The sequence below is a fragment of the Lycium barbarum genome, chromosome 4 (genome assembly GCF_019175385.1).
Source record: "Lycium barbarum isolate Lr01 chromosome 4, ASM1917538v2, whole genome shotgun sequence".
NCBI classification, from domain to species: domain Eukaryota; kingdom Viridiplantae; phylum Streptophyta; class Magnoliopsida; order Solanales; family Solanaceae; genus Lycium; species Lycium barbarum.
Window position 1 is genome coordinate 89,406,343 of NC_083340.1, and position 24,736 is coordinate 89,431,078.

Sequence of the window (24,736 nt, forward strand, 5' to 3'; positions counted from 1 at the left end):
TCTCTATGGGATGTGTTGTCTTCTTCAATTTTTTGGTGTGTCTAGCAAATGAGAAAACTTCCCTATTTATAGGTATGAGATGAACCTATTGATGTCATTAGTGACTCAAGCAAGAACTTGACAATTTGCTAAAGACAAGGAAGATGTTTTCTTCCTCAAAATAAGGGAAGTGTTTTCTTCCCTAAAATAAGGGGATGGACCCAACATTATCATCAACACACTTTTCTGGAAGCTTCATTGTAGGTTAAAGCTCGCTAATATCTTGACTAACTCAGAGTAGTGGGCAACTGACTCAACCATTAAATATCTACCATTAGCTGAAGGGTTTTCAAATGCTAGAATATGCGCAAGGGCGACATCTTTCACATTAACCCATCCAAGTGTAGCATTTGGGTATGTTTCAGAACAATTTAGCAACTGTATAATTGCAGCACATCTTGTATTAAGTGTTGGTTGTAACAAACTGCCAATAACCATTGCTGGGTTTATTGTAACCATATCGAACGCTTTCTCTTTCACAAACTTCCACGCAGCATCTTCAGCCAATGTCTTCGAAAGTACATACCAGAGTTGTGATTCTCTGCAAAAGTCAGGATCTGACCACCATGTCTCATCAACTACTATTTCAGGCATTCTCGGCTTGCCATTGAAAGTAATTGCTGCTACAGATGATGTCAACACCACTCTTCTAACAGATGGTGTCTTCGCAACTGATCCAAGAACATTAAGTGTCCCCTTCAGTGCAGGATCAATCAATTCCGCCTGTGGGTCTTTGACTCCATGGTAAAAGGGCGATGCTGTATTAAATAGACCTTCACACCCATCAACCACAGCATCAAAGGCACTTTCTTCCAGCAGGTTTGCTTTGAACAAGTGGAGTCTCTCCTTAGCTCCATCAAGGGATGTCAAATGATCTGTATTTTTTGGATCATTGAGATAGCGAACAGTGGCCTTAACGGTGTAAACGCGTTGGAGCAAAAATTTGTCCAACCATGAAGCATTATAGCCTGAACCACCTGTTACACATATAGCCTTCGAAGCCATTTTTTTTCTCTGTTTTTTTTTTGTTTTGGTTTGATTCTTTTCACCTACCTGTTTACCCCGGTTTTGGATAATGAATTAAAATTGTAGGTGAGGTATAGGATATGTGGCTATATCTTGTACTTCTTTGATAGAGAGAAGAAATATAAGAATATGTTATAAAGGAGCAACTGATGATCAATGGTTAGCTATAGACTCGTGTATCTACTAGTACATGAGCGTTATTTGATTTGAGAAACATAAAAAAATAAGCACAACAAATACGGATCGAATCTGATGTATGAGAGGGAGATTTTGTATATATATATATTGCTATTACAAGAGTTCTTGGAAATGTAGAAGCCAACCCCTTTAGAGGAGGGCAATGCCCCTTATTTATAGTAGTGCCCCATGGACTTCACACAACATGAATAATAAAATAATAATGAAAAAATGCTCTGAGTTGGGTTAGGTTGGATTAGGTGGGCCGTACGGTCTGACACCTGTACTATTGGCAGTTGAACATAGAAGGACGTCATTGACGCATGGTAACCACGCAACGGATCTCCCGGACCACCGGCCACGATCAAACGGACATACGGCCTCGAGCAACCGGTCATGAAAGAACCGGACCAAATGATGCCCTTCCGTTGCTCCGGTCCAAGCGTTTCCCCGGTTCAGAACGGGAGCCTTCATGCACGTTCTTGTCCCTTTCTTCCCTCGGCCTTCGGTCTCACCTGATGGGATGCGAGATGCACCTGCTGCCAAAAGAAAAAGGCCCTCGGACAAAGGGCAGAAAACGAATAAAAAGGCGAGGAGCGTCGTTAGGACTCTCTGGGATGAAGCAGAGCCCGAGCTTCTCGTCTGGAGTATCGGTGCTGCCCCTACCGTGGCTCCTGTTCCGGAGGAGGATGTCACCGCTTCTCCACCTCCTTCGGCCGGTGAAGGGCCTTTAGTCCCGGCGCTACCCACAGGTGTGGAAGAAGTTCTTCACCCGGCTCCTTTAAGGTCGATTGATTTCGTCGACATTTCAGGTGAGGCTTCCTCCGAAGAGACCCCCCTGCAACGGGCAAGTAGATTTGGGGGGCTAGCTGCTGCCGAAGCCGCTCAAAGAACAGAGCCGGCCCCCGAGATCGAAGCTCCACCGGTCATTGGCCTGTTGCCCGATTACGAGGCCGCTGCCACTACGGACCCCCCTTTCATTGTTAAAGCTGCTGAGGTTGGTCCAAGTTCTTCAACCTCGGCTCCGAGGCCTGACGAATTTGAGGATATGTTCTCGGTCACTCCTCCCGCTACCGGCGAAGCCGCAGGATTCGGGCATCTCCCGATCCATGGGGCCACGAGGTCGGCTAGCCGGACCTCCGAATCTGGGGCCAGGGACAGCTTGGTGCGTATCTTTCCGGCCCCAAGCGTGGAGCCGAAGAGAACAAAATCGGTTATGGTCACTGTCCCCGAGGACTGACGCTTTCTTTCTCGCTCGGTGGGTGTGGCGAGCTATCTGAGGCCTCTTGTCTTGGATTCGGACAAGCGGAAGATGCCGGGGTCTCTTGGCAGTGCCTCATTAACGAGGGTATGCATGCGGGCAACCGGGTAAGATTTTTAGCCGTCCTTGCATAACTTTACTGAGAATTTTAGCCTTGTTTTTTTTTTCAAGTTTTTAACTTGCTTCACTTGCAGAGTGTGGTGCTCGTCAACGAAGCCTTCATCCGTGCCCAGCAAGAGATGGACGATCTTAAGGGCTAACTGGATGCCCAGGACCGGGAAATAGAGAAATATCTGCACCTTCTTCAGGAGAAGGAGGAGGAGTTGAACCGAGCAGTCGCTCTTTCCAATCTCCGACCCGAGCTTGACGCAGCGAAGGTCGAAAAACGTCAGTTAAGGAGTGAACTAGCTGCGTTGGCCGAATACAATCGGAGTCTCGAAGCTGACAAGATCGGCCTTAGCCGAGACAACACTCTAATTTCCTCGAGGCTTGGTGAGCTCGAAACCACCTTCTCCCAACTCTGGGAGGAGCTGGATTTGGTGAAGTCGGATGCTGCGAGCTTGGCCGAGAGGAATCGGCTGCTCGAATCTGATAGTGCCCGATATCAAGAGCGTGCAAGGGTGTTCAAGGAGAAGGCGGAGATGAGGGCCCGGATGTGTGATGATCTGAAAAACGAGCATAAGGAGACGATTGATGCAAATGACACTCTCCAGGCCGAGCTTCAATCGGCCATCCAAATGCAGAATGTTCTTGGAGAGGCTCGGGATGCTCTAGCGGCGAAGTTAACCCAGGCCGAGGCTGATTTGGACAAAGCTTTGAAGAGCGTCGAGGCCGCCGAGGCTTATGCTACCATTGCCGCTGAATACGAAAAATGGAAGTCTCGGAGGATCACCCTTGAGCAAGCCGAGCATGGTTTTACGGATCTGCCGGCCCTTATTCTCGAGGCTAAAAGAATTGAGGAAGAGGCAAAGGGTGCCCTCGGGACCGACTCTGATGACTCCGAGTGGACAGTGTCCGAGCACTCCGGCTCCAGCCATTCCGGATAGATTAGGGCCTGTACTTAGCCTTTTGTTATTTTTTGCCTTTGTAGGAGTTTTTCAATGTAAAAATCCTTCGCTTATAAATAGAACATGTATTTTCCTTGACTCTTCACTTTGCTTGAATGTTTTGTTATGGTTTCCGCCCGAATTGTCGGTTTCGTTTTTAAGGAGTCATTAATTCTGACTGTGCCTATATATTGGCATTTTGCCTCATCCGGTACTTTTTGTCTGAGAATTTTATTGAGTTGTTGCCCGTGGGACTTATCTTATGCTTTGTGAATAAGGACGTCTCCGAATCACAACGGGCATTTTTAGGGCCGGAATTTTTTGGCTATGTTTGCCTTTTAGGGCCGGTATTTTCCGGACACATGAATCTCAGCCTTAGCTGGATTTTGATGTAGAAGTCCTCGTCTGTGGGGCTACCAATTTTGGCTCGGTTCACTATGACCTTGTTGCCTTTGATGAATTTCGACTGTAGCGCCCGGTATCAGGTATATATGAATGAAGTAGTGCCGAAATACGGCGGTAATCGTCGGGGTAAAGTGTTTTACCAGAAAGACATTTCAAGAATATTATCCAAACTTTCGATGATTTTTGCATTGCAAGTATTTGTATACATGAGAACGAACTTTTTCCTCCCGCCTTTGCCGTAGCAAGTACTAAATGGACACGATTCATTTTGATCGTTTGGTCCTTACATCGGAACCTAATGCAGAAGGTCCGGTTCTTCGTTTTGCTGTAGCAAATATTGCGTGGACACGATTCATTTTTGATCGTTTGGTCCTTACATCGGAACCTAATTTTTTAGATCCGGTTTTGTTTGTTGAGGGCGGCCTCCGGCTTCGGCTAACCGGGGCAAACTACGGAGTGGGTGTGATAGTCCCCTAGCTCTCATCCGAGCTGTAAGACCGGGTGAGTGCTATTAAGTCCCCATTCTCCGGGAATCCGGACGTTTGTCCTTTATCTTCATCAAGTAACACGTTGTACTTGTTGCCTCATTAAAAACCTTGTCGGAAAACCCATTTTGGGATAAAACCGCACTAAGGAAAAGAGTGCAACACGTGTTTTCAGATTTAGATTCTTTTCTTTGCCTGGTACTCGGCTTCCTGCAAAAAAGAAAGGTCAAAATAGAAAACATGGGGTATTTTTACCTCAGCAGTAGTATCTTTTCAGATGAGCCACATTCTAATTATTGCGCAACCGTTGCCCGTCCATGGACTCCAACTGGTATGATCCTTTACCCGTTACCTCGGTTATCTTGTAAGGTCCTTCCCAGTTCGGACCCAGTTTTCCCTCGTTGGTATTCTTGGTGTTCAAGGTAACTTTTCGGAGCACCATGTCCCCAACTAGGAAATGATGAAAATTGGCTCTCCGACTGTAGTACCTTTCCACCCTCTGTTTCTGGGCTGCAATACGGACCGACGCGCTTTCGCGAAGTTCATCCGTGAGGTCGAGTCTTATGGCCATGGCCTCCTCGTTTGACTCCTCGGTTGTATATCAGAACCGGAGGGTCGGTTCTTCGACTTCCACGGGAATAAGGGCTTCAGCCCCGTAGACAAACGAGAAAGGAGTTTCCCCCGTGCTTGATTTCGATGTGGTTCTGTAAGCCCATAATACCTTCGGTAATATTTCTCTCCAATGATGCTTCAAGTATTTTCCTCAGATTTTGGATTATTGTCTTGTTCGTGGATTCCGCCTATCCGTTCGTACACGGGTGATACGGAGTTGATACAATTTTCTTGATTTTCAACCCTTCGAGGAATTTGTTGACTTTGCCACCCACGAACTGGGGCCCGTTATGACAAGTTATCTCAGCGGGGATGCCGAAACGACAGATGATGTGATCCTATATGAAGTCAATGACTTCCTTCTCTCTGATTTTTTCAAAGGCTTGCGCTTCAACCCATTTGGAGCAATAATCAGTCATAAACAGAATAAAACGGGCTTCACCTGGTGCCCATGGTAATGGACCAACGATGTCCATTCCCCACTTCATAAAAGGCCAGGGCGACACCACCGAATGCAACAACTCCCCGGGCTGATGAATCATCGGAGTATGTCTGTGACACCCGTCGCATTTACGGACAAAATTCTTCGAGTCTTCCTCCATCCTGTTCCAATAATAACCGGCCCTGATAATCTTTCGGACTAGAGCATCGGCACCGGGGTGATTGCCACAGGTTCCTTCGTGCACTTCTCTCATCACATACTCCGTCTCTCCGGGACCCAAACACTTGGCCAGGGGTCCGAAGAAAGACCGTCGATACAATTGGCCGTCTACCAAGCAAAAATGCGCAGCTTTGGTCCTTAATGACCGTGATTCTTTTGGGTCATTCGGGAGCTTCCCATCTCGCAAGTAGTCAATGTACTTGTTGCACCAATCCCAAGTTAAACCCATTGTGTTTATTTTGGCGCGTCCGTTTTCTATCGCCGTTTTTAACAAGTGCACCGTTGTCCCGGGGTTGATTTCCTCCCCTTCGACCGAGGATCCCAAATTTGCTAATGCATCGGCTTTGCTGTTCTGCTCCCTCAGTATGTGCTGTATGGTCCACTCTTTAAATCGATGTAATATCACTTGGATTTTTGCAAGATACCTCTGCATCCGTTCGTCCTTTACCTCGAAGACGTCGTTCACTTGGTTTACGACCAAAAGCGAATCGCACTTTGCCTCGATTATTTCGGCCCCCATACTTCGGGCCAGTTCCAAACCTGCAATCATAGCCTCATACTCAGCTTCATTGTTAGTCAATTTAGCAGTTCTAATGGACCGTCGAACGGCATCCCCGACCAGGGTTCTAAGGACGATTCCCAGCCCGGAACCTTTGAGGTTTGAGGCCCCATCCGGATGTAGCGACCAAATACCCGAGGCCTTTCCCGGGGTCAGCAAAAGTTCTTTCTCGACCTCGGGGACCATAGCCGGGGCAAAATCTGCCACGAAGTCGGCCAAGATGTGGGACTTGATGGCCGTTCGAGGTTTGTACTCGATATCATACCCGCTAATTTGTACAGCCCATTTAGTAAGTCTACCCGATAATTCCGGTTTATGCATGATATTTTTTAGGGGGTAAGTAGTTACTACACATATCGGATGGCATTGAAAGTAGGGCTTGAGCTTTCTAGAAGCGCTTACCAATGCCAATGCCAATTTTTCCAAGTGGCGATAACGGGTCTCCGAATTCCCAAAAGTTCTACTCACGTAATAGATAGGGAATTTTGTACCTGATTCTTCTCGGACCAAAACGCCACTTACCGCTACTTCGGAGACAGCAAGGTAGAGAAAAAGTGGCTCGTCCGCCTTCGGTGTGTGCAGCAGCGGGGGGCTAGACAAGTACCTCTTCAATTCTTGTAAAGCTTTTTGGCACTCCGGTGTCAAAGCGAAGTTGTTCTTCTTCCTTAGTAAGGAGAAGAAATGACGACTCTTGTCCGAGGACTCGATATGAAGCGACTCAACGCCGTTATCCTTCCGGTGAGCCTCTGTACTCCTTTGACGTTATTCACCACCTCGATATCCTCGATGGCCTTGATCTTGTCCGGGTTGATTTTAATCCCCCGGTTTGAAACCATGAAACCCAAAAATTTGCCGGACCTTACCCCGAAGGCACATTTTTCTGGGTTGAGCTTCATGTTATACTTGCGGAGCACGTCGAAGGTTTCCTGCAAATGTTTTAAATGGTCCTCTGTTTCCAGGGACTTGACTACCATGTCGTCATTATAAACTTCTATTGTTTTTCCTATTTGTTCTTCGAACATCTCATTAACTAGGTGTTGATAAGTTGCACCGGCATTTTTCAGTCCAAAAGGCATGACATTGTAACAGTAAGTCCCATGCCGGGTAATGAAGGATGTTTTCTCTTGATCCTCCGGGTGCATCCGAATTTGGTTATACCCGGAGTAAGCATCGAGAAAACTCAACATCTCATGCCCGGCCGTTGCATCGATCATTCTGTCGATGTGAGGCAACAGAAATGAATACTTCGGGCATGCTTTATTTAAATCCTTGTAATCAACACACATTCGAAATTTATTACCTTTCTTGGGCACCACCACCACATTAGCTAGCCAATCCGGGTACTTTACCTCCCGGATAGAACCTATTTTTAAAAGCTTTGTTACCTCGTCTTTTACGAAGGCGTGTTTTTCTTCCGCCATAGGCCTTCTCTTCTGCTTCACCGGGGGAAACTTCCCGTCCAAGCTAAGCTTGTGAGATGCTACTTCTGGTGATATACCTGTCATATCTATATAGGACCATGCGAAGCAATCTGCCTTAGCTCGAAGAAATTGAATTAACTCGTTCCTGAGCTCCGGGGTTAGCCCCGTGCCCAGGTATACCTTTCTGTTCGGTAGGTACTCGAACAAGATGATCTGCTCCAGCTCCTCTACAGTCGACTTGGTTGAATCCAAGTCATCCGGCATGACAAACGATCTGGATACATCGAAATTGTTATATTCCGTATTTTGCACCTTCGGATAATTTGAGATAATTGTGACTAGTAAGAGATAAGGCAATATTTTGATCTTATTTAATACATAAGTTGTTCATGAAAATATTGATGCGGAAATATTGAGGAAAGCTAAGGGCAAAATTGAAAGTTTGGAAAATAGTTTCATGAATTACAAAAATTAGTCACAAATAATCGGGCTTGGAAAAAAAAAAAAAAGGAGGCCCAAGGTGGCCGGCCAAAGGGGTACATGGGCCAAGGCCCATGTAATGGCTAGTTAAGTAAATAAAAGAGAGAAAGGGCCACTATTATTCATCATTTGTTCAAGAACTTTCAAGAAAAATAAGAAGAGAGCACAAGAGAATAGGTCTATTCGGCCATTGAGAAAAAAAATGAACCATTGGAAATCTTGATCAAAAATTTATTTCTTCTAGTATTCCTACTAATTTGAAGGTCCTCTTTAACGTGGTATAATTGTTGAAGCAACAATCCCTCTTATTGTTGAAAGTTCACAACCCTAGCTAAGTGGGAAGTTGAAGGAAAAAGGTAAGATTTAATCTTCTTTTATATGTTATGAATGGTTATGTATGTTGTAGTATGTAGAAATGAATGAAATTCATGAAAATATGGAAGTTGAGTGGTGGCCGTGTATATGTAGTGTGTGTGTGTGTGGCCGTGTATGTGTTGTATTGTGTAGGGATGATGAACTAATTTTATCTAGTATTTTGATTGTTGTTGTAATGGAATCTATGATGAGAAATGGATGCCTAATGATTCTAGTGAAGTTGTGAGGGTTGGGAAGTTGTTTTAGAAGTTAATGTGAATTGAATATAGTCTTCTTGTAATTATGGAAAACAATGTTGTTAGTGTGTGAATTGTTGGTGAAGTTCATGAAATTGAAGGAAGAAAATGTGTTGTTATTATTCTTATTCCATTTGGAAGATTTCGGGTGGCATAGCATATGGGTTGGATTATTTGAATATTGTACGGATTGGTTGAAGTATTCTTGAATATTGTTTGAATGGTTGCAGATTTGAACTTGAATATGTAAGCAATTATGAATTGGACGTAAATGGAAGTCGTCAAAGTTTGTATAGAGAAGTTGTTAACGTTGGAATGTGTTTTGAATTGATTGTCGATATTATTGGAATAACTGTTGGTATTGTTGTTGCTAAGTTGGCCGAGTTAAATTCTCGGATTTGTTGTTGTATGTTTGGCCGAGTTGAATTCTCGGGGATGTTGCATTTACAGGGGAAATGCTGCCGAAATTTCTGTAGATTAAGTGTTGGTTTAGAATTGGACTCTAAGTGTTTATGGCTAATGTTTGGTATATATGAATATTGTTGTAGATCTTGCGAAGCGAAAGACTTAAGTTCGGATTAGCGTAAAAAGCGGGCAAGGTATGTAAGGCTTACCTTTCTTTCTTTTGGCATGATCTCTATGAAACGAGCAAATGACGTATATGTATGAGTTCAAAGAATTTCCTCTTCTTAGAGCCACTAGGATGGCTAATATTCTTGACTTCCATAAGCGGTTTCATATGATTTTCATGTGTATCCATAATGTCCGAAGTTTGTTTGATATATTTCCGAATTGGCATTCGAATGATAAGTGATATGGCTTATGTCTTGATTTCCCAAATGATAGTACGTTTGATTATTCCGCTAAGTCCTTGATACACTTTGATATGTACACATGATTCTAAAAGCTACATTTGATTTGATCCATATGATATCCGAAAGATACTTGATGTGATTGTTGCTTCGATTCTCCAAAAATGGCTTCTGAAATGTTCGTAAAAGCTTTTGTACTTCAAACGCTCATAACTTTCTCATACTAAGTCGGATTGACCCGAAACTTGTTTCTGAGCCCTCCAATGTCGGTAAGTATATTCATTTGTCGAGTCTTGATTTATATGCATATAGTTTCTCACTACTCTGCTCGTGCACGCCTTAATATGTCTAATCACCGAGTCCCGGGCCGGGTATGTTATCGTGCGCACTCCTCTGCATTGTTCACCGAGTCCCTTATTAGAGGGTCGGGTACAGTATATGTTTATGATGATATGACGATGATGATGATGTGTTATGGTGGCCAGGAGGGCATATGATGATTTGATTCACCGAGTCCCTTAATGGGCCGGGTACGGTATGATTCATTCACCGAGTCCCTCACTAGAGGGCCGGGTACGGTATATATGTGATATATGATGTTGATATGCATGACCTTATTTACCGAGTCCCTCACTAGAGGGCCGGGTACGGTATATGTATACATGTATTCATGATGACATAATGATATGATTTCATTCACCGAGTCCCAAAATGGGTCGGGTACGGCATGTGGTATGAAAATGTTTGATTCTGTTCCATACTACACAGGTACAGTGGTTTCTTGATTATGATACCTGACTCCTGGAATCTCTATATCAATTATGATCTTTTCAGTTGTATTTCATGCCTTACATACTCAGTACATATTCCGTACTGACCTCCCTCTTCTTCGGGGGCTGTGTTTCATGCCCGCAGGTACAGACGCGCACGTGAGCGGTCCGTCAGCGTAGGCCATCCATTCTGCTGTGTTGAAGTGCTCCCTCGTTCTGGAGCCCATAATTTTGGTACAGATCTTTTTGTTGTACATATTCATGCATATATGACTATTTAGGGGTACGGCGGGGCCCTGTCCCGTCATATGGTTCTGTTATGTTATCTAGAGGCCTGTAGACATATGTGGGTCATGGGTCGCTATTGTTCGGTAACGCCTGTGATTTGCGTCTAAGCGGTCCTATTTGCTATGACAGCCTTAACGGCTTGTATGTATATATATTTATGTATACGCTTTGGACGATATGTTCTACGACAGCCTTGGCGGCTCCTATATGATGTGTTTGATATGTGCGACCGCTTAAGATAACATCTGCACTTAATATCTGTAATAATTAATATATGTTGGATATGGATAAGTTACGAATATGTCGATTTGGTAAGTAAGTGTGTATGGGTGTCCAGCTCGGGCACTAGTCACGGCCTACGGGGTTGGGTCGTCACAAAAGTGGTATCAGAGCGGTTTGTCCTCGGAATGTCTACAGGCCGTGTCTAGTAGAGTCTTGTTTATCGGTGTGTTGTGCACCACATCTATAAACATGAGGCTACAGGACATTTAGGATGTTACCTTTCTTTCGATCTTAGATCGTGCGATAGAGCAGTATTTTTAGGACGGTTCCCTTCTGACGACATGGTATGTTTACAGCGATGCCTCCGAGAAAAGCGACGGCTGCCCAGAAGGGCAAGTCAACAGCAGTTGGAGAGACTAGCCAGGCCCAGAGAGTTACCAGGGCCCGTGCCCAGACTATGCCCGAGGTTATGCCCCAGTCAGCGGGTTCTGCTACACCCCCACCATTAGAGGAGCCTGGAGTAGCAGCCGCTGCCACCATGGATCAGGAGACGGCTCCACCATTAGCTCCAGAGGCTCCAGCGCCCGAACCACCAGCTTCTCAGCTAGGAGCAGAGGACAAGGCGATGAGAGATGTTGTACAGTTATTGACGAGGCTAGTAGCAGGGCAGGCTTGCAGACGCGGGCTAGGGGGTGATGATGTGGATAGACGTGACAGTTTGAGGGTTCGTGAATTCTTGACCTGTAATCCCCCTAGAGTTCTACGGGTCCAAACCCGAGGAGGATCCCTAGGACTTCATTCGACAGATGCAGCATACGCTGAGATTAGTTAGAGCTTCTGAGACTGAGTCTGTCGAGCTGGCTTCATATAGACTGCGTGATGTAGCGGTTAACTGGTATGAGTCCTGGGAGCTGTCCAGAGGCGAGGACGCTCCTCCAGCTGTGTGGGACGAGTTTACCGCAGCCTTTCTTGGCCATTTTATGCCGCCCGAGATGCGGCGAGCGAGGGTTGATTGATTTTTACAGCTGAGGCAGAGAGGCAGGAGTGTTAGAGAGTACAGCCTAGAGTTTGACTCCCTTGCCAGATATGCGCCCACCATCGTGGCTGATATGACGGACAGGATGCACCGATATGTGATAGGGTTGGATGACTACCTGATTAATAGTTGTATGGCGATGGAATCTCAGTCCAGGATGGATATTGCACGGTTACAAGCATACGCACAAGGAATGGAGGATCGACATAGAGGGCGTCAGCCCGATAGAGATCGTGATAGGAGGCAGCCCAAGAGGGATAGATCAGCTGGATATTTTGGGGAGCGTGATAGGAGGCAGCCCACAGTTCACGGGTAGGCGACTTGATAGTACCGGGCACACAGGAGTAGGCCAGAGTTCCAGGGCCTCGGGTTCGCGGGTGGACAGAGGTTCCGGTCAGACGAGGCCACCTTTGCCTCGGTGTTCCCGTTGTGGTAGGCCCCATTTCGGAGAGTGTCGTTTTTCTACAGATGCTTGCTTTACCTGCGGCCGTCTAGGCCATGTTATGAGGGAGTGCCCATTTAGGGGTGGTCCAGGTGGTTCAGCCCAGCCCGCCGGATCAGTTGCTGGTTCATCTTCCCCTTCTGTAGCTATGCGGCCGACACCGGCAGGTCGCGGTAGGGGTCGAGGCGGAGCTCCCGGTTCTAGCGGTCCTTCGAACCGCTTATATGCTTTGGTCAGCCGCCAGGACCAGGAGGCATCACCAGACGTGGTTACAGGTATACTATTGATCTCCTACTGAAATGTATATGCATTAATAGATTCAGACTCTATTTTATTATATATTCCCCCCTGATTGTTAGAAATGCTGGGATAAAAACCCGAAATTGATAGGACCGTTTGAGGTAGCTATTCATGCAGATAAAAAGTGAATGTTGAGGATTTAAAAGGCTAACTTGGTAATTACATAATCAGAAAAATAAAAGACCCTCTCTAGATCAGAGTGGGACCCGCTACGAGAACTTTTCGGAAATTGTTAAGACCCCGACATATCCTAGATTATGTGAAAAAGGTCATGCGGGGGAGTGGGTGCAATTATACCAGCATTAACGTATCGAAATGCGTTGAAGTTTCGAGGTTAAGCGTGCTAGGGCCAGAGCAATTTTGGGATTGGTGACCCCCTGGGAAATGTACAAAAAATTTCACAAATGTAGATATGAGAGGCAAATGGGAAATTGGGATAACCTAAAGAAAATTAGAATATACAAAGTGGTTAGAAACCTGAAAGAGGTCGTGTGGGTTAAGGCAGACCAGATTGGGGGAGAGAAGAAAGCACGACGCAGCTTTGGAATCAGAATAAGTTTGAATAGCGTTTGGAAATGTTTTGTGAGCGAAATGGTAGTAAATGTATGCGTATGCGTATGACATCCCATTTATGACTGTATCGCTCAATAGGTGAAGCCTGGCAACTAGTGTTGCGATGTACGGAAAACATTAATTGGACGGAATTCAAGAGACAAAGCGAAAGGTATGGTATAAAGATTATGAAGTAGACTGATATTGATTTCACTATAGGTAAGATTGGAAAATTTTAATACAACGATATTTGTAAAAGGAAGACAGTGAGTAAATGAAAGGTAAGAAACATGATTGAGCAAAACCTCCGGAAGAGCCGACGGGCAAGCATGAAACCATTTGCGTAGAAATTTAGAGAGACAGATCTGTAAAGGAACTAGAATGTGATAGTATAGGACAAAAAGAGAAACGAACTCGAGGAAGGTTAACGGTGAAAAAGATAGGACAAGCATACGGAAGTACGGAAGATATTATAATAAGCTGGCGATAGTCGACTGACTACTTATCAAAGGAAAGATAATTCCACAGCAATGTTGGTACAATTGATTTGAACATAAGAGAAGCCTTTCTGGAGAGTGACTTAAGAATGGAACCGATTCGCACGAATAAAAGTAATAGCTTACGAACTTCAGAACCGATGCTACAAACAATAATAAATGGAAAGGATGCGCACCAGAATATTAATGACACTGTTAGATATAAGGACAAAGGTGAGTCAAAATGGGAAAGAATTAGGTGTTGGAAATGGATGCCCTTTATAAGTACTCTAACTCACTATGAGAACGTAGCTAACAAGGAGATGGACAGGATAGACTCCATAATGAAGGGATTGCAATTGTAAAAAGATCGCGGAAAGCGATGGTGACTTAAAGGGCATAGACATATATAAACCCTCTTAATAAAGGGGGGGGGGGAGAACATGCTAGATTTGAAACGAATTATGATGATCTGAGTTCCAGAAGAAAGCGATAAAGAGAGCAAGAAAGGTATACAGGCTAAATCCACAAGGTCAATGAAGAGGATAACAGATCCAAAAGGCGCCTCGGGTGACAACAATTATAATGAAGTAAAAACAGTTGGTAGTTGATAACTTCCCGAAGAAAGGAAGCGCGCTGCTTATATGAATAGATGATAAAAGAGGCTACCGGGTACTAGAGAATAATTCATGGACTATTAATCATGCTGAACATGAGGGTATACGCTATGGAATTGTAAGAATAATTAACATGAAGCTATGCCCGATTTCTAATGATAAGGAGCCACGCCGGAGAGTTAATAAGGAATGACGATTGATGCAACGATCACCAATCTAAGGAAGTTACAGACAAGTGTACTGGCATCGAGGAATGTGAGGAAAGGAAGCGAGGAAAAGTTGCGACAAGAACCCAAGGATGTTGCGAGTTAAGAAATTAACTGGATCCGAATCATAAGTTGTCATGAGCATAGTCGTACTGCGAAGGACGAGAAATGGAAAAGCTATATCATGTATATACGTTTTGAATACTGATATGACTGGCCTTGTAAAGGAACATGACCATTATGCTCGTTAGCGACAAAGTCATGATTGGATGAACACTTAGAATGTAAGATTAAAAGGGAAAGCTCAATTTGAGATATAGTAGGCTTTATTCAATTGTCCGTAAGATTGGCAAGTCACCCATGAATCAGACATATCACCGACTTAAAAGCGGTACATCCAGTCTTCACATGCTTATGCTTCGCGAATGTGTTGGTGACCCATCCCAAGTGTTCATATAAATGATATCTAAGTGACAGAGAAGCTACCACATAAGGAATAATCTGTGTCTATAACGGATGGTCAGGTAAGAACGTTATATTCCAACGACGTGGTTCCGGTTAAAGTATTGCGACCAAACAGTAATAAAGAGGAGACGATCTGGGAGGCCGAAAGAAGAAATGAAGAAGAAGTGTACCTAATTGTTTTCCTACGCCACATGCAATCTAAGCTTCTAAAATGGATGTGTTAGATGATCGTGTGTGACAACTATAAAGGAAACCTCCCCGAAGTATTGTAATACCCTATGAGGCCAGTCCAACATTCGAGGACGAATGTTCTAAAGGGGGGGAGGATGTTATATCCCGTATTTTGCACCTTCAGATAATTTGACATAATTGTGACTAGTAAGATATAAGGCAATATTTTGATCTTATTTAATACATAAGTTGTTCAAGAAAATATTGATGCGGAAATATTGAGGAAAGCTAAGGGAAAAATTGAAAGTTTGGAAAATAGTTTCATGAATTACAAAACTTAGTCACAAATAATTGGGCTTGGAAAAAAAAAAGAGGCCCAAGGTGGCCGGCCAAAGGGGTACATGGGCCAAGGCCCATGTAATGGCTAGTTAAGTAAATAAAATAGAGAAAGGGCCACTATTATTCAACATTTGTTCAAGAACTTTCAAGAAAAAGAAGAAGAGAGCACAAGAGAATAGGCCTATTCGGCGATTGAGAAAAAAAATGAACCATTGGAAATCTTGATCAAAAATTTATTTCTTCTAGTATTTCTACTAATTTGAAGGTCCTCTTTAACGTGGTATAATTGTTGAAGCAATAATCCCTCTTATTGTTGCAAGTTCACAACCCTAGCTAAGTGGGAAGTTGAAGGAAAAAGGTAAGATTTAATCTTCTTTTATATGTTTTGAATGGTTGTGTATGTTGTAGTATGTAGAAATGAATGAAATTCATGAAAATATGGAAGTTGAGTGGTGGCCGTGTATATGTAGTGTGTGTGTGTGTGGCCTTGTATGTGTTGTATTGTGTAGGGATGATGAACTAATTTTATCTAGTATTTTGATTGTTGTTGTAATGGAATCTATGATGAGAAATGGATGCCTAATGATTCTAGTGAAGTTGTGAGGGTTGGGAAGTTGTTTTAGAAGTTAATGTGAATTGAATATAGTCTTCTTGTAATTATGGAAAACAATGTTGTTAGTGTGTGAATTGTTGGTGAAGTTCATGAAATTGAAGGAAGAAAATGTGTTGTTATTATTCTTATTCCATTTGGAAGACATATGGGTTGGATTATTTGAATATTGTACGGATTGGTTGAAGTATTCTTGAATATTGTTTGAATGGTTGCGGATTTGAACTTGAATATCTAAGCAATTATGAATTGGACGTAAATGGAAGTCGTCAAAGTTTGTATAGAGAATTTATTAACGTTGGAATGTGTTTTGAATTGATTGTCGATATTGTTGGAATAACTGTTGGTATTGTTGTTGCTAAGTTGGCCGAGTTAAATTCTCGGATTTTTTGTTGTATGTTTGGCCGAGTTGAATTCTCGGGGATGTTGCATTTACTGGGGAAATGCTGCCGAAATTTCTGTAGATTAAGTGTTGGTTTAGAATTGGACTCTAAGTGTTTATGGCTAATGTTTGGTATATATGAATATTGTTGTGGATCTTGCGAAGCGAAAGGCTTAAGTTCGGATTAGCGTAAAAAGCGGGCAAGGTATGTAAGGCTTACCTTTCTTTCTTTTGGCATGATCTTTATGAAACGAGCAAATGACGTATATGTATGAGTTCAAAGAATTTCCTCTTCTTAGAGCCACTAGGATGGCTAATATTCTTGACTTCCATAAGCGGTTTCATATGATTTTGATGTGTATCCATAATGTCCGAAGTTTGTTTGATATATTTCCGAATTGGCATTCGAAAGATAAGTGATATGGCTTATGTCTTGATTTCCCAAATGATAGTACGTTTGATTATTCCGCTAAGTCCTTGATACACTTTGATATGTACACATGATTCTAAAAGCTACATTTGATTTGATCCATATGATATCCGAAAGATACTTGATGTGATTGTTGCTTCGATTCTCCAAAAATGGCTTCTGAAATGTTCGTAAAAGCTTCTGTACTTCAAACGCTCATAACTTTCTCATACTGAGTCGGATTGACCCGAAACTTGTTTCTGAGCCCTCCAATGTCGGTAAGTATATTCATTTGTCGAGTCTTGATTTATATGCATATAGTTTCTCACTACTCTGCTCGTGCACGCCTTAATATGTCTAATCACCGAGTCCCGGACCTGGTATGTTATCGTGCGTACTCCTCTGCATTGTTCACCGAGTCCCTCATTAGAGGGCCGGGTACGGTATATGTTTATGATGATATGACGATGATGATGATGTGTTATGGTGGCCAGGAGGGCATATGATGATTTGATTCACCGAGTCCCTTAATGGGCCTGGTACAGTATGATTCATTCACCGAGTACCTCACTAGAGGGCCGGGTACGTTATGTATATATGTATATGCATGATGACATGATGGCATACTGATATGATGATATGACTTCACTCACCGAGCCCCTCATTAGAGGGCCAGGTACGGTATATATGTGATATATGATGTTGATATGCATGACTCTATTTACCGAGTCCCTCACTAGAGGGCCGGGTACGGTATATGTATGTGTATTCATGATGACATAATGATATGATTTCATTCACCGAGTCCCAAAATGGGCCGGGTACGGCATGTTGTATGAAAATGTTTGATTCTGTTCCATACTACACAGGTACAGTGGTTTCTTGATTATGATACCTGACTCCTGGAATCTCTATTTCAATTATGATCTTTTCAGTTGTATTTCATGCCTTTCATACTCAGTACATATTCCGTACTGACCCCCCTCTTCTTCGGGGGCTGCGTTTCATGCCCGCAGGTACAGACGCGCACGTGAGCGGTCCGTCAGCGTAGGCCATCCATTCTTCTGTGTTGAAGTGCTCCCTCGTTCCGGAGCCCATAATTTTGGTACAGATCTTTCTGTTGTACATATTCATGCATATATGACTAATTAGGGGTACGGCGGGGCCCTGTCCCGTCATATGGTTCTGTTATGTTTTCTAGAGGCCTGTAGACATATATGTGGGTCATGGGTCGCTATTGTTCGGTAACACGTGTGATTTGCGTCTAAGCGGTCCTATTTGCTATGATAGCATTAACGGCTTGTATGTAAATATACATATGTATACGCTTTGGACGATATGTTCTATGACAACTTTGGCGGCTCTTATATGATGTGTTTGATATGTGCGACCGCTTAAGATAAAATCTGCCCTTAATATCTGTAATAATTAATATATGTTGGATATGGATAAGTTACGGATATGTCGATTTCGTAAGTAAGTGTGTATGGGTGTCCAGCTCGGGCACTAGTCACGGCCTACGGGGTTGGGTCGTGATAGAAATCATCCCCTTCATACCCCGGATCCGACCCGGTGTGCTTTGATTGCTATTTGGTGCCCCCTCCCCGGTTAGATCTTCTTCCTTCTGAACCGATTCTTTGGGCCAAGGTGTCGCTTCCTCAACTGCGAACATCTCCCTTGCAGCGGGTTGTTCACCTCATATGGTTTTTATCTCTTCCGGGGTGGGGAATTTCGGCAGCTGATGCAGTGTTGAGGGCGCGGCCCTCATGCTATGTATCCAGGGTCTACCCAGCAATGCATTATACTTCATGTCCCCTTCAATTACATAGAACAACATTTGCTGGATAGTGCCATCGATGTTCACAGGCAATGAGATCTCCCCTTTTGTGGTTTCGCTCGCCATATTGAACCCGTTGAGTACCCGGGCTACCGGTATGATCTGATCGAGCAGCCCTAGCTGTTCGACCACTCTCCACCGGATGATATTGGCCGAGCTACCTGGTTCAATCAAAATATGTTTAACCTTAGTTTTAAAGATAAGTACAGAAATTACCAATGTATAATTGTGCGGTTGAATGATGCCCTCTGCGTCCTCGTTGCTGAAAGAGATAGAACCCTCGGGTAAATGATCCCGGCTGCGCTTTTCACGAACAACAGAAACCTTGGCCCGTTTCATCACCGGCCCTCGAGGGGCATCGATACCCCCAACTATCATGTTGATTATATGCTGTGGTTCTACTGGCTCGGCCCTTCGATGAGCTTCCCTTTCCTTGTAGTGACTTTTGGCTCGTTCACTCAGCAGTTCTCGGAGATGACCATTCTTCAATAATCGGGCTACCTCCTCTCTCAACTGGCGACAATCCTCGGTTCTGTGACCACGGGTTCCATGGTATTCACACACCATGCTTGGGTCCCGTTGGCCCGGATCCGACCTTAGAGGTCTCGACCATCTTACATCCGGGACACGACCGATGGCCGCGATGAGACCCGAGGTACTGACGTTGAAGTTGTACTCCGATATCTTTGGTGAGTCCTTGTTGCCGGTAGAGCTTCCGGCATCGCTCCTAAATGAGAGACCCCGGCTGTTCGATGGGCGCTCGACTCGTTTATTACCCCGACCGGAGAAACGACTTGGGCTCACCCGTGATTTTTCCGACCTAAAACTTTGCTTCTCCGAATGGGAGTATTGCCGATACCTTTCCTTCGACGATTCGGACTTCGTTTCGTAACCCTTCCTTGGTCTCTCAATACTTTTATTCATATTTATTGGCCCCGGGGGGAGCTCTGAACATTGAGCCTCTTTGTGAAAGCTTGTGCAGCCCATTCTTCTGGAACCGGGGGGAGTTCCATCCGTTCCCTTTGGAATCGGTTGACGAATTCACGTAGTAACTCGTCGTCTCTTTGGGTTATACGGAAAATGTCGGCCTTACGGGCATGCACCTTTTTGGCACTGGCGTGAACTTTGATGAAGGCATCGTCGAGCATTTCGAAAGAGGTGATCGAATGTTCGGGTAGATGGTCGTACCATGTCAACGCTCCTTTTGACAAATTTTTCCCGAATTTTTTCAGCAACACCGATTCAATTTCGTCCTCTTCCATATCGTTGCCTTTTATGGCGCATGTGGATGAGGTCACGTGTTCGTGTGGGTCCGTTGTGCCGTCATATTTCTGGATAGCCGACATTTTAAACCTCTTCGGGATTAATTTCGGGGCTGCACTCGAAGGAAAAGGACTTTGGATGTACCTTTTCGAATTCGGCCCCTTCAGTAAAGGCGGAGCCCCCGGTATTTCATCCATCCGAGAGTTGTATGTTTCGACCCTCTTTTCGATCGAGTCTACCCGCTTTGCCAAAGTTTCGAGCATTTTTAGAACCTCGGTGGAGGAGCCAGCTCCGGATCCATTGCTCTCAATAACCCGTTCCTCATCCCTTCTGGGTTCAACAAGACCGCTCGTCTTCTCCGGGGTCGTTGTATCCCCTCGGGTTTGCAACTGGGCAATTGCGATCCCCTGTTCGGCAATCGCTGCTCTCTGTTCCTGCAACATTTCAAAGATTAAATGTAAGTCAATATTGTCATTAGGTGTACCCGGTTCTTTCCGTCCCTGTGCCCGGGACAAAGTAACAGAATTGTGGGTATTTAGAGGATCAGTGGCCGGTAAGGTGGCATTCTCCTGGTCCACAGTGTTTTGACGGTTGAGGCCCTCCCTCGAATTAACGAGGTTAGGGTCAGCAGGGTTTGGCAATCCTCGTGGCCCGCTGCCTTCGTTTTCGGCCACGATCTCGTTGTTGTTGACGTGACCAGATTGCCCACTGTTAGCCATTTAGTCCGATTTTTTAGAGACGAACAGAAGGTGTTTTTTAATTTAGATGGGTAAGGTAGAGATCAAGATCAAAGACCACTATTATCCTAGCCCTACGGTGGGCGCCAAACTGTTTACCCCGGTTTTGGATAATGAATTAAAATTGTAGGTGAGGTGTAGGATATGTGGCTATATCTTTTACTTCTTTGATAGAGAGAAGAAATATAAGAATATGCTATAAAGGAGCAACTGATGATCAATGGTTAGCTATAGGCTCGAGTATCTACTAGTACATGAGTGTTATTTGATTTGAGAAACATAAAAAAATAAGCACAACAAATACGGATCGAATCTGATGTATGAGAAGGAGATTTTGTATATATATTGCTATTACAAGAGTTCTTGGAAATGTAGAAGCCAACCCCTTTAGAGGAGGGCAATGCCCCTTATTTATAGTAGTGCCCCATGGGCTTCACACAACATGAATAATAAAATAATAATGAAAAAAGGCTCTGAGTTGGGTTAGGTTGGATTAGGTGGGCCGTACGGTCTGACACCCGTACGATTGGCAGTTGAACATAGCAGGACGTCATTGACGCGTGGCAACCGCGCAACGGATCTCCCGGACCACCGGCCACGATCAAACGGACATACAGCCTCGAGCAACCGGTCATGAAAGAACCGGACCAAATGATGCCCTTCCTTTGCTCCGGTCCAAGCGCTTCCCCGGTTCAGAACGGGAGCCTTTATGCATGTTCTTGTCCCTTTCTTCCCTCGGCCTTCGGTCTCACCGATTTAACATAAACGTGAATCTTTTTTCTTAAAACTTTAAAGTTCAGGACAAAGTCTACTGATTATACTTCATGCATAGGTGTACACGTGCAACGCACGTGCTAAGGAACTAGTGTGTGTGTATATATACATATATGTTTATTTTACTATACCGCGCCGCACTATAGTCGGCCGTGGAGGCACGTAGATGTGCACACCACTGCAGTGGGCATGTTATGATGATACCCCGGATGCGGGTTGCCCCGGACGCGAAATGCCTCGGATGCGGGATGATGATGATATGATAATGACACGATGGTGATACTACTATATGTATTTACTTGCATAAGATTTTTAAACTCATGCATTGCATATTGTACATTCTCAAATGGCTCAGGTTACTTATATCCTTTTGTATCTATGTCTCACTTATGATGTTGCTTCCTGCCTTACATACTCAGTACTTTTATCCGTACTAACGTCCCATCCCACGGGATGCTGCATTTCATGCTGCATGTCCTAACATACAGAGCGGAGGACCTCTTCCGTAGGACTTTCAGCTTTAGCGGTGTCACCAAGTGCCACTATACCAGACTTGCCATCTTTCAGTATATTTATGTTATCACGATATATGTTCATATGCACATTCTTAGAGGCTCATAGACATAGTGGCGTATGTAGATATTATGTCTGACCTTGTCGGTCATGTTTTGATTTTGGTATTCTCCTGAAAGCCTTGTCGGCTTTATGACACTTATTATATTAAAGCGGTCTTGTCGACTCGCTTATGTATGTGTATATATATATATATATATATATATATATATATATATATATATATATATATATATATATATATATATATATATATATATGTTGAATTACTGCATATTTCTGTATTTGGGCCTTTTCTGCATGCAGGTGTCCCTCAAGTTATATTATATGTTAATCATAGTATCTGTTACGCTAGGTGGTATCCGACCTAAGGGTCGGTGCCCGTCATGCTCCTCGTCGGGGTGTGAAAAATTTGGTATCAGAGCATGTCAATCCTAGGGATGTCTATGAGCCGTGTCTAGTAGAGTCTTGTTTATGTGTATGAAGCGCGCCATACTTATAAACAGGAGGCTGCAGGACATTTAGGAATGTTTCTTTTCTTCATAATCTAGATCGTGCGATAGAGCTGAAACGTAGGAAATTTCGTTCCTAATCCTATTTTCCCGTTTGAATTGCAGTAATGTCGATAAAGAGAAAAGTCTTAGTTAGTGGAAGTGTGGGGACAGCTCCGAGAGTGTTAAAACAGCACCACCTGCCGATACAGGTCAGAGGATTACAGAAGAAAAGAGGAGAAGTATAAGTTATACGATTGAGACCAACCCCTTAGAGATCATTATTTAGTTAGAGCCTTCAGATATTATGACTTCTATTGAGAAGGACCCGTCTGAGGGTTAATATGAGACACATGTCCGAGCGGTTTCAGTTACGACCTCACCACGGATCTTAGTTTCACATTCGGGGCCTGTTGAGCAGGATGTGAGGGGAGCAGAACAGGGGTTAACATGTCCAGTATCCCCTCAGGTTCAACATTATATTAGGGCCGCTGTGGACGTTAGCGTTACGGAGGTGCTGGATAGTCCTCAGTCTTAGGAGTCTGTTAATCAGGGATCATCAGTACAGGTTACGAGATATTACAAAAGGAAGATGATAGTCAGGCCAAGAGGAGGAGAGTGTTTAAGGAAGATAGGAAGAATCCGCGTTAACGGCGCAACCACCATATAGAAAGGTGTAATGGTTCATATTTCACGGGCAGTGTTAGCTCTCAGAAAGCTACTTCGAACTCGTTGGTGCTCTTTCGGACTTTGTTTTAAAAGAGTCGCCACCTAATTTTTAGGAAATTAGAAAAGTCAGTTTTGAAGGGTTTATTCATACACCATGAAAAATCTTTCGTAATCCAAAGTTCTAGGTAATGTTCGGGTGATCCCCTAGGGAAGGTGTTAGGCACCCTAGTATTAAGGATCCGTACTATACGGTTGGCCTTCAAATTCCAATGTATGAGTATTTGCATGAACTGTTTATATGGTGTTTATTCCCCGCATTATAAAAGTCTGTCATTTTGCATATCATTTTTTTTTTAAAATAATTTAGGCATATCCCCTTTACATATAGGGTAATTAGGTTCGGATTTAACAACTAGTTCCTTTTATATATAAGGATAGTAGTAGTTTTTTAAAGATAAAAAAGGTTAATTTATTAAAGTATGGGATAAATGAGTTTTGTCCATTCTTGGCTCATATATAGTCTGGGTTAATCCGTTTAACACTTTTTCAGAACGTCCTATTCTAAAACTTTTACGTCCTCAGATGATTCATACACATTTAATTTATAAGAGGTTTGCTTTTATAACAAAACTAACTAGAGTTTTAAACTTAAGGCCAAATAAAAGGTGATATTTTTACGTGGGGTTGACCCAAATTTTATTCTTTTTTCTAAAAATTAATTAAATGTCTAGATGTGTTGATTTTTGTTGGACCTTAGCCCAAAATTTTGTTTTTACATTACTAGGCTCAGCCCAAAATAGTCCGTCCACCTTTTTTTGAAAATTTTGTTAAGTGGGGCTTAAAAATGTGGTTTGAATTTAGCCCCAAAATTCCTATTTTTCGACTGGGCTTAGTCCAAAGAGAAGACTTGTTTCTGGTGTATGAATACACTCCATATATATATACAATTTGAAATCTCTTTTTTGATCGGGCTTAATCAAAAAAGAAATCTTTTTAGGAAAATGAGTTTTAAGGAAAAATGTTCCTTTGGTTTAAAAACGTCAATTTGGTTTTTCTTCTTTAGGATGATGGTAGCAGTATTCTATAATGATGTAATCCTTTTTATCATTTTTACCGATTTACTTACTTAGCCATTTTTATTTTCAAAATCATTTATACTAAGCTCGGGTTTGAAAATCGTGTGGGGGCTTAAAGTCGAACTAAACGACGTCATTGTGCTAAGACGACTAATTCATAATCATAAAGATCCAATAATATACATGAGTTTTACAATTCTGCAAATACAGGATACAACCGATTACATATAACAAATAATGCGTAAATAAAGAGAAAGGGAAGACTAGGGGCGTACCAAGCCCCTAGTTGGCCATTTTAACCCATGGCTGGGCCTTCTTTATGTTTTTTAACAATATTAGCTTCCATTTCTTCTCTTTAACTCAATAATCTATGAAAGAATTTCCTATTGGCCCAATAGGGTGGCTGGATTCTGCCCAAGTGGCCATACAGTGAAGA

General features: G+C 43.4%; 1 protein-coding gene across 1 annotated transcript; it reads right to left on the reverse strand.

The window, feature by feature from the left end:
* Positions 1–212: 212 nt before the first annotated feature.
* LOC132638469 (cinnamoyl-CoA reductase CAD2-like) lies at positions 213–1,074 on the reverse strand. Its single transcript, XM_060355335.1, has one exon. The coding sequence runs from the start codon at positions 1,042–1,044 to the stop codon at positions 235–237; it is 810 nt and encodes a 269-aa protein (XP_060211318.1). The 5' UTR covers positions 1,045–1,074; the 3' UTR covers positions 213–234.
* Positions 1,075–24,736: the final 23,662 nt, after the last annotated feature.